General features: G+C 35.5%; 1 protein-coding gene across 3 annotated transcripts in view; it reads left to right on the forward strand.

The window, feature by feature from the left end:
- Positions 1-11,463, forward strand: part of DYRK1A (dual specificity tyrosine phosphorylation regulated kinase 1A) — a 179,384-nt gene that overhangs the window by 150,352 nt on the left and 17,569 nt on the right. For all 3 annotated transcript variants that reach the window (XM_014586956.2, XM_014586955.2, XM_006146285.3), the window contains exons 6-8: positions 3,917-4,064; positions 7,014-7,300; positions 11,203-11,349. In XM_014586956.2, the coding sequence (XP_014442442.1) occupies positions 3,917-4,064; positions 7,014-7,300; positions 11,203-11,349 (582 nt within the window). The remainder of the gene's footprint in view (positions 1-3,916; positions 4,065-7,013; positions 7,301-11,202; positions 11,350-11,463) is intronic.

The raw sequence follows: 11,463 nt of genomic DNA on the forward strand, positions 1-11,463 counted from the left end.
AAATCTCTCTCTGCTTTTTATTCCTTTTTTTTTTTTTAAAGGTAAGATCTGTGTTCCCCAAGTCAGCCTCAGTCCTTGTGATCCTCCTGCCTTCGCCTTTCTAAGGTGGTGCTGGGATTATAGGCACACACCACTACGCCCTGCTTTTAGATAGGACCAGCAATTGAAACCTGGCCTTCCATGTGGTTCCAGCCAGTGGAGCACAGCATCTTAGCAGCATGCATCAAGTAGCCGGGACTAATTTTTTTTAATAGTATGAAACTCATTTTAAATGAGTAAAATTTCAGATGAGAGGTGTGCATACTGATTTACTCATGAACACTTTGTGTAGCAGTGATTCTCATTTTAAAACTATCATAATCCCTAATTTGGCATTTAACTTACATTGTGGAACATTCCAAAGTACTATTTGATTTTTTTAAGTGTAAAATAATGATTTTATAAATAGATACCTATTTTTTTAACATTCATTCACTGTACATCATTATAGCCTGCAAAATGAGATTTTCCATCTAGAATACACTGTATTTTGGCTCAAACAAGCACATCAACATACGTGTTACTGTCGACAAATAATTTTCTCGTTTCCTGTATATTTTGCTTTTTTTTTTCCCATCTTTGATTTCCTATCTCTCACTCTCTGCCATCTCTCACCCTCCTCCCATAGTATCTCTGGTATCCATGGTTGTTTTCTATGTCTTTTCCTCCCCACATTGTTTTGATTCACTAAAGATCTTAATTAATCTAAATATTTTCAGTAGCAAGCGCAGCTGATATGTACATATCTGTGAACACAAGTCTGACTTTGGGCATAAACCTTAGTGAGTAGAATGAACATACTATAAAGTAACACCTAGCTGGGGCTATATAGCTTACTGCACATACCAAATAGTTTTTTCTTTTTTTTTTTTTTTTTTTGAGAGATTTTTGCTGTAGGGCACATGTGCTTGCCAGACAGACAGAGAAAGACATAGAGACAGAAAGCGAGAAATCACCCCCCAGGGGGGATGGTCACATTGCAATCCCTTCTCCTCCATTCTCCTCTTGGGATCTTGGGCACACACACATATGTGCCCGGCATGAGTTTTAAGCCACCGGGTCCAGGACGTGAACCGTGGTCGACTACGTGAGAGTCCAGCAACATAGCCATTACGCCAACTGCTGGTTCCCCCAAATAGATATTTTTAATGCATTTTTTTTTTAATTTCAAGAAAAAACAGTTTTAGGGTTTTTTTCTGAAACTTTTTTCAAAACTAATTAATTTACATATATTAAATATATATATTTAAAAACTTCTACAGTTAATCTTCTATTCCTTTTCCCCCCACATTTTATCGAGCACACAATTTCTTAAACAATCTAACTACTTCGATAGCAAGTTCAGCTGGTAATTTCAGGAAAAGCAGTTTTAACTTTAATAAAAAGAAATGCTAAGGAACTTTGCTTAAAACTTAAAGCCAGTAAACAGGTTAGGATTCTGTTCAAATAGTAGGTACATGAACCTATCAACAGCTCAAGACAGGACAAAAATCCTTAAGACCGGAAAACAAAGCCTACAAGAAAATCAGCAGTATTTTAGTCAAAAGTCATAAAATGCTATTTCACCAGTTCAGTCTCATGTATTTAATCTATCTTCTATTGTGGTTTGATCTTCCTAATTAAATTCTAGGATATAATATTCAACTCCAGACTTGTCCCTATGATTAAGCTGGCCCTTTTCTTAGTTTTTTAACTCTGTGTGAGTACATTTAATTTTCTTGACATAGTACTCCCTTGAGAACTTCTTGGAGATCTAGTCTGATGCTGATAATTCTTTCAGTTTTTGTTTATCTGAGAGTGTTGTTATCTTTTCTTCCCATATGAAGGCTAATCTTGCCGGGTACAGAATTCTTGGTTGAAATTGCTTTCCCCTGAACTCTTTGAATATATTTTCCCATTCTTTCCTCGCTCGCATTGTTTCCAATGAGAGGTCTGCTGTTAGCCTGATGGGATATCCTTTGTAGGTAACTTGCTGTTTTTCTCTTGCGAGTCTTAGTATCTTGTTTTTGTCTGTGGTTTTGGTCAATCTGGTTATAATGTGTCTTGGAGAAGATCTTCTTAGGTTGATTCTATTTGGGGTCCTTTGTATTTCTTGGGACTGGATCTTTGAATGTCTCTCTAGATTTGGAAAATTTTCTTGCAGGATTTCATGGAATAGTTTATCAATGCCCTTATGAATCTCTTTGCCTTCTGGGATACCAGTTATCTGGATGTTTGAACATTTGATGGTATCTAGTATTTCTCGTATGTTATTCTCATTTTGGGGGGCAATTTTCTCAGTCTTCGTGGTAGATTTTTTAGTAAACCAACAATTTTCTCTTCTACATCTGAGATTCTATTTTCTGTATGATCTAGTCTTCTTTTAATATTTTCAAGAGTGATATTGACTCCATGTATTATAACCTTTGTCTCTAACAGGACCTTTGATTCTTTTTTAAAGTGTATAATTCCTCTTTTAGATCTTGCAAGAATTTCCTCACCCTCTGGAACTCCTCACCTCCTTTCTCCTTTTTCTTCTGCAGTTTATTGTCTTTCTTCTCTTCCATCTCTGTTAGCTTTGCCATTATGAATATTCTAAATTCTTTATCAGACATTTTCTTGATTTTCATTGAACTGTATGTAGGTGAAGAGGAGTTATTCTTTTCCCTTGGAGGAGGGGTATTTTCTTGCTTTCCCACAGTTCTTGTGGTCCTGTGGTGATTTCTAGTCATCTGATGGTTGGTGCGTTTCTTCCTAAACTTGAAGTTTAATCTGACTGTTCAGGGGTGTGCAGAAAGAGGTGATCTGGCATCTCTTTACATTCTGTTTTGATCCCTTTGCGCAATAGATTCAGTAGATATTGAGGAATATGTTAACCCTAGTAGTATTTGGATGTTTGCCTATAGTTCCCTTAGATCCATCTAGAAACACAGTGAATGGAGATTGAAGCGCAGAGACATGAGATAAAAGAAAAAGAAAAGGAGACAGAGAGAAAACAACAACAAAGAAGCAGGAAAGAAGAAAAAAATAGACAACTAAAAAATTATTTTAAAAAAAGGCAAAAAGAAAACTAGGCCTCATGCAGTTCTCAGGAGCCTTGGAGGAGTCTTCTGAAGGCCTGCCCCTTGCCCCTCCTGAGTGGGAGGGGGAGAGGGGATTATTAACAACATAAAGGAGGTGCTGAAAGCTGAGAAAATACTTTACCTTAAAAATGTTTTAAAAGGAAAAATTACCAAAAAAAGAGAAGACAGATGCAGAGAAGGTTTGAGGGGTTCCCTACCACTTGAGTTTGTGGGCTGGAGGCTGAATTATTTAGTAGAAAGTCTTCATTTCTCTTTTTTCCCTGAAATCACTAGTTCTCAAGAGCCATGAGGAATACCTTCTGATGTAACTATGTTTTTATGTATGAAAATCTAAAGTTAGAAAACTGTGTTTTTTTCTGAGGTGTGAATAAAAACCTTTTAAGCATTATTTGGATTTAAACCAGGTTTTTCTCTTATTAAAAGAATAGTGAATGAATTCTTCCATAGTACTACTTAGTAAGAAAGATAAATAACAATGCTTGTCAAGATTCATCATTTATTTCTGAAGGAAAACAGTTTAATTTGGTTGCAAAGTTATCTGTTTTATGGTTATCTAGAAATATCTTAAAGATGCAAGAAGAAACTTAGTTCAAACTATAGACTTAAGGTTACTGGTAGTAAGTGGATGATACTCAGTAGCTACAGATGGGCTCTTTTCTACTTAAGATCATATACCTAGATTTAGAAAATGTACAATTAAATAGAATTAGGTAAGTGTAGCAATTAGGTAAAATGTAGTTAGGTTAAAGGTGAATTGTACACTTTTGTGAAACCATTTCTATTAATGAAAGAATCATCTTTTTTTCTTTTTTTAGGTTGTAAAGGCATATGATCGTGTGGAGCAAGAATGGGTTGCCATTAAAATAATAAAGAACAAGAAGGCTTTTCTTAATCAAGCCCAGATAGAAGTTCGACTTCTTGAGCTCATGAACAAACATGACACTGAAATGAAATACTACATAGGTAAACAATTGACAAATAATGTATTGTGGTCCAACCCAGACCAGAAATTTGAGTCAGTGGTTATTTTTTTGTATCAAAATAGGTTGATTTTTTTATAATTTTATTTATTTTTGTTCAAGGGCATAGATTCATATAAGTTACTTGATATGGCAGTAATAGTCTAAGTTTCTGTAAATGTATAGCCCAGCTGTGTGCAACAAAGAAACTTAAGAATGGTGTTTTTAGTGTGATGTGTGTGTGTGTGTGTGTATGTTGGGTAGTAGAGTGTAGGCAAGACAATTTACAAGTGCTGTTCGTTTGCCTTAAATGATTCATTTATCCAGAGGGCCATCTGTCTAGTAATTTTAATTTTAACCATTTCTAAATTAGATGTAAACTTATACATCATTAGTAGTTGTCCAATCATTTTGAAATATCTGAACTTAGATTCCAGGCTCCCTCTTAGACTGTCATTTTTAACATTAGAACCTATTAGACTTACCAAGAGAAAAGAGATAATAGCCACCGTTTACTGAACTCTTATCATATTCCTTGTGTTTTTCTCCCAGCATTAACCATTGTAGTCCTGTAAGGGGGATTCCTTAATTACAGATGGTGTGTACAGTGGGTAACAGAGTCAATGTCACAGGGCTCTGGAGTTAGGATCCAGCCTTCCCTCTGCCCAACTCCAAGGTCTAGATTTGTTTCAGTGTCAGTGTTTTCCTTCTGAAAACAAAAACAAGAAACAGAAGAATTATGAAAATACCAAAGTTTGGGACAAATAAATAGATGGATAGAACATCTAATTATACCTTCGTTCATACCGTTACATTGTCTGGAAAGTGATGACACATTTTTGCATAGAAAAGCAAAGTCTATCATGACTTTCTGAGCGACCTAATATTTGTAATTATATCTAAGATGCCAATGATTATATCATTACTTTATGTAGCACCAAGAAAAAATAATTCACCAAGTACACTGTAAGATGCCATCAGTATTAAGATACAGACTTTTGGATCAGTAAATTATAGATGTTTCCGTAGGCACAAATCTATAGAACCTTAATGTTAAAAAATGATGACCTTTCCTGGTGAAACACAAGGTTAAATTTTATTTAACAAGCTTTTTTTGTTTAAGAATTGTTTAATTTTATTTATCATCATTATTTTTAATTTGCTACAGGCACATGTGCTCACCAGAGACAGAGAAAGAAAGTGAGAGAAACAAGCTGCCGGGTCTGGGACTCGAGCAGCAGCCGCCTGTGAGTCTAGTGCCTTAACCACCATGCCACTTGCTGGCCCCAGCAAATTCTTTTTAAGAAGAAAACAGGGGAGTACATTATTCTTTATTTCCCCGTAGATGGTGGAAATAGCTTAATGAATGTTTAAAGGTGTAAGCCTCAGGTCATTCAAATCATATTTTGTTTATGAAATTCCCTTTATTCCCTATTGTAAAATAAAATAAAAATGAACTTTTGTTACTTTTCTTCACCATAGATATCTGATATAATCCATAATTGTACTTTAAAACCTTTTCTTGTCGAGACCAGCAGCTGGTGTAATGGCTATGTCGCTGGACTCCCATGTAGTCGACCATGGTTCATTCCTGGACCCAGTAGCTTAAACGCATGCCAGGCGCATGTGCGTGCGTGCCCAAGATCCTGAGAGGAGAATGGAGGAGAAGGGATTGCGGTGTGATGTGGCCATCCCCAAAGGGGTGATTCCTTGCTTTCTGTCTTTAAGGGGAGTGCACATGCCCTATAGCAAGTGACCTCTCCCCCCATGAGAAAAAAAAAACAACACACCTTTTCTTGTCACACTCATTAACCTGCTATTAGTGGTCATTTATACTTAAGGGTCTTCAAGGAAATGGAAACACAAGAGCTACTTGATTTACAAAGTAGTCTTTAGTCATGCCTCCACTCCCCCCTTCCTTCTCAAAAGGGATGATTTTCAAACATTTGCTATGTTTGCCTTAAAGAAAAAGAAACACCTGTGTATTTGACAGTTGTTAGATAAAATTACTGCAGGTTGAGTGTTAATTAGAATACTTGCGACCAGAAGTGGTTTAGATTTCAGGTTGTTTTGGAATTTGTAATGTTTTCATATGCATATTGCAATACTTGGGTATGGGGGACCCAAGGCTAAATACAAAACTCTTTTATGACACATAGCCCGAAGGTAACTTTATACAGTATTTTTGTATTGCAGCACTTTGACCTATCTGGTGTAGGATTTTCCACTTGTGTCATATTGGCACTCTACAAGTTTTTTGGATTTGGAGTATTTGGATTTCAGATTTTCAAATTAGGAATGTTCAACCCATAGTGTGAAATCCAAGGCTTAGTAATACAGATTATGTATTTATGTATTATAGCCTACACAGAGAGGGCTTTCAAGAGCACAGTTGCCTCAGACCAGAAATTCCAGTGGATAGAACTTAGATACGAAGTTATGAGAAAGAACTCTCATGTAGAATTAAAAAGTGCTTTCTTTTATAATGAAGATGGAGTTGCCTAAGTAATTTCTGTCCTATTTGCCAATTTGCTACTTATGTTTTCATACCTGATTTTTTTTTTTAACAAGGCATTTTGGTGATACTTCTTGCCTTATATCACTTATTGACAGATACTGTACCTGTTTAATTCAGCAAAAGTGCAATTTAGCTACTCTTAACTGTTTAAAAAAATGTGCTGTTACTGCAGAATACTTAACCAAACTTTTAACTTGGTTTTGACTCTACATTTGACATTGTAATGTTATACATGTAATGAGAGTACATGTGCAAAGGAACTTCTAAACAGTTGTGGAAAAATAGAATTAAAATATGAGGTTTTTTTGGTGCAAAAAATTTCAAATTCATAGTTTTTCATAATACACATTTTTATGAACTTTTTGAAGATTCCTCATATATGTTACTCTTCTTTTACTGTACATATAACGTAAAATGAAACTTTTTCTTTTTCAGTGCATTTGAAACGCCACTTCATGTTTCGAAACCATCTTTGTTTAGTTTTTGAAATGCTGTCTTACAACCTCTATGACTTGTTGAGGAACACCAATTTTCGAGGGGTCTCTTTGAATCTAACACGAAAGTTTGCACAACAGATGTGCACTGCACTGCTTTTTCTTGCGACTCCAGAACTTAGTATCATTCACTGTGACCTAAAACCTGAGAATATCCTCCTTTGTAACCCCAAACGCAGTGCAATCAAGATTGTTGACTTTGGCAGTTCTTGCCAGTTGGGACAGAGGGTAAGTATTATTTCAGGACTTGCAAATTGAAATAAGTAAAAGAGTGTAGGTAGATATTTGAAATGTTATTGGTCCCTGTTCAGTTTAGAAACAATTACAGCATAATTATCTATCTTCAGAATATGGCTTAAAAGAAAAAAATAGGGTGCATGCATTCTATTTCAAGATGAGACCTCACCCTCAGTAAAGGTGGCCATGCTTCTCTTCTCTAGAGATTTTGGGCATGCGTGCACACCTGCCTGGTGTGTTTTTCAAGCCAGAGGTCCTAGACTTGAACAGTTCAGTGAGCCATGTGGGATCCAGTCCTTTAAGCACCATGGCATCTGCTGGCCCTAGTTTGATAGCTATTTGGGGGAAGTACCCTTTGTTTTTTGTTTGTTTGTTTGTTTGTTTTTTAAAGAATTATTTATTTTAGGGACCAGCAGTTAGTGTAATGGCTATGTTGCTGAACTCTCATGTAGTTGACTGTGGTTCAAGTCCCGGACCCGGTGGCTTAAATTCACGCCGGGCGCGTGTGCGTGCCCAAGATCCCTGGAGGATAAGGGATTGTGGCGTGGCCATTCCCCTTGGTGGGGAGTGATTTCTTGCTTTCTATCTCTCTGTCTGTCTCTGTCTTCCTGGTGAGCACACATGCCCTATAGCAACAAAAAAACAAACAAAACAAAAAGAAAACCTCTCCAACAACAACAAAATTTTTTTTAGTTTATTTGTCATTATTATTATTATTATTTAAATTTGCTATAGGCACTGTGCTAATGAGAGAGAAAGAGAGACAGTGAGAAAGCAAGCCACTAGATCCAGGACTAGAACTGCAACTGGCCATGTAGGAGTCCACTCCACCTGCTGGCCCTGGAGGAAGTACCTTTTGAAATGCAAACAGCAGTACCTTGAATTAGAAGATACTGATTTTTTTCAAAGTGGATATATTTAAAGTTGTCATGTAGTACGTAGTGTTATAGTCATTGACAAACTACATGTATGGTCAGGTCTCACAAGATGATAGCGTGTAGCCTCACTCTGCTGTACCATCTAGGTTTGTGTGCATAGGTACTCTGTGACGTTTGCACTTTGAAATCACTCAAAGACACATTCCTCAGAATACTTCTGCTTCATTAAGTGTAAATGTGTGCTGATTATAAGAGAATGAATAGGAAATGGAAGGAAGACTTGTTAGGTGATTCGTAACCCTATTTCCCAAATGTTGATATAAATATTTCTCTAAAGACAGATGATGAGACATGTTTTGTTTGTTTGTTTTTCAAAAACTAATGGCTAAAAACAAAAATTCAGGCCATTTTACATTATTCACTATTCTATAGTATAGAAATCATATACTTGATAGACATTTGTTTTGATAAATAAGGTTAAATCTTATTTCCTCCTTACTGATTTAGAATTTATTTAAATTTTGGCACATATCCAAACTGGTTTTCTTCAGGCTGCCGAAAACACATATTTGTGGTAATAAATAAAGTTTAACTGATTTAGGAAAACAAAATTTTCTTTCTAGCATTATGAAAACTAAGAGCATGTTTTTCATGTAAAATAAAAGTTGTAGATTATTCTCTTAAATTTGGGTCACCGTTTGATAACTTATTTTAAAAATTTATTTATTTATGTTTTTGACTAGAGGGCTTGCGTACTTACCACAATAAGAGAGGGAGAGGGAAAAGCACCTCCTATGAGCAGTGGTCATCCCTCAGTCCCTGCTCCTCCATCTCTTCCATCTTCGTGATTTTGGGCACACATGCATATACACCTTACATGTTTTTTTAACCCACCAGGTGTTGTACTCGAAATACATGGTCAGCCATATGAGATCTAGCTGCCTTAATCAGCCAGTCACGGAGCTAGCCCTGTTTTACTTACTTTTAACATTGCTTTATTTACTGTAAGGTATTAGAATTATTTCTTTTTAAAACCAATATTAAGATGATACTTCATATTGACTTTTTCTATTTATTTTTCCAAGTTAGTAAAATTTCTTGTTCTAACTTCTGTTCAGGTTTAAGGACAGCAGTTAACTTAATCATGAAGATTGATAGCCAGTTAACAGGATTGTCCGTCTTTTTTGTTCCTTTATACAAATTATTTCATGTTAGTGATGCTATAGATTGTAAAAATAATTCTAAAAAATTGGAGTGGGAAGCAAAGTTTCAGTGTTGAATGTCTTCAAAAATGAAGAGATGCTCATAGTGAAATTACTATGAGATAAAAGTATATTATGAGTAGAAAACATGTTCATCTTAATAGTAATTTGAATAGATTTTAGAATTTGAAAATTTTTCTTTTATTTAAACCAAATCATAGGTTCTTTCCTAATATCAAACACTGCTATTGCCGTCTCATCAAACTGAGATAACTATCCCTTGAGCTCAATAAATTTCCTTTTTTTGCCATAGGATGTTTGTGTTCACTGGGGAGAGAGACAGAGAAAATAAGAAGTCAGAGTCACCCTTTAGGGGGAGTAGCCACACCACAATCCCTTTTCCTCCATTCTCCTTTTGGTATTTTGAGCACGCATGCACACGTGTCTGGCATGATTTTCAAGCCATGGAGTCCAGACTTGAACTGTGGTTGGCCATTTGGGAGTGTCCAGCACCTTAACCACCATGCTATATGCTGATCTGAGCTCAGATAAGTTTTTAAAAACCACTTGGTTGCATCAGAAATTCATGGGAATTCATGCCCAAATGTACAGACAGTGGCCCTGCCCCTTGATTTATTGGATCAGAATCACAAAGTGGCAGAGCAAATAAGTTTTGAAAAAAGTTCCTCAGGGTTTTTTTCTCTATAGTCTCATAGATGGCAAAGTCACTGCTTTAATCAAACTGGGTAGTGGGTGACAAATTTTCTTATATAAGCCGTGAAATAAAACAGTTGCAGTAGTAGGGAATCTTTTAGACTTAGAGAGTTAATGATGATAGTGGCTTATAAAAATTCAGAAATGTAGTATGTACCCTTTCCCAGTTTTTTCAAATTATGTCCTTCTTCTCATAGTGCCTTAAGCTTGGATTGGGTTGTCCTGCCTGTGGAAGCCTGAAATTGTCTTGAAGACTTTCAGTAGAGTTTTCAGTGTGAGCCACAAGAGATTTCATGACATTCATGGCTGCACTGTGGGTGTTACAGGAGAAAGTTTAGTTAAAAGTATTTTGCTTGTTTATCTCAATAAAAATATTGTATTAATATTTCTAAATACAAATTTATAATTGCTAAGTGAAATGAATTTGTCTTTGAAGACAGTGTCAAATTACTTCCTTAAAATTTCAAGATTTTCTTTCTCTAAGATCTGTTGGATCCAAGTAGAAGGGGACAGGGGAAAGAAGTGATGAGTCAGAAGCAACTCCCAATTGAATTTTATATTAAGATATTTCTAGGATATATCTGAGAGACAGTGGAGCACAAATGCCTGAATGTTAAATTACACCATACTGAAGGTTGTGGCCCTTAGTGCTGAAATACATTCCCCAAATTAATTTAATACAATTTAGCTATTAAGTTAATGGTAAACCAAGTAGTGGCTATAGCAGGAAGGAATAATTAATAGGGAAAAAAGTTACTCGATATTTTTTTCTTATAATGCATAATTATTTGCTTTAAGCTATATCTTGCTTACCAATTAGGTTTGGATTAAAAGAAAGAGCTTGAAATTTTACATAATTTCCATTTCACAGATTAACCAGTCCTTTGAAATGTTTAGTTCTATAATCAGTGTTTGCAGTCAAATATTGAAATCAGTAAATGGAACTCTTAATTCAGTTATTAGCCTATTCTTTAATATTCCTTTAATTAACATTCAGTTAATATTAACAGAATAAATTCAATATTCATAATCCATTGTTGACCATAATTAAATAAACAAAATTTACATTGAATTAATACCATTTCAAATTATATTTCAGATATACCAGTATATTCAGAGTCGCTTTTATCGGTCTCCAGAGGTGCTACTGGGAATGCCTTATGACCTTGCTATTGACATGTGGTCCCTTGGGTGTATTTTGGTTGAAATGCATACTGGAGAACCTCTGTTCAGTGGTGCCAATGAGGTAAATGATTCATTGCTTTAAAACTTTCGTTTCTCTTTTCATGATTTATTTTGTTTTTCATCTGTGACAGTGTAATCTAGAAGTTGTCTTTAGGGAACGATGTCTGTTCGCCCA

The sequence above is a fragment of the Tupaia chinensis genome, unplaced genomic scaffold (genome assembly GCF_000334495.1).
Source record: "Tupaia chinensis unplaced genomic scaffold, TupChi_1.0 Scaffold000175_1, whole genome shotgun sequence".
Taxonomy (NCBI): Eukaryota; Metazoa; Chordata; class Mammalia; order Scandentia; family Tupaiidae; genus Tupaia; species Tupaia belangeri.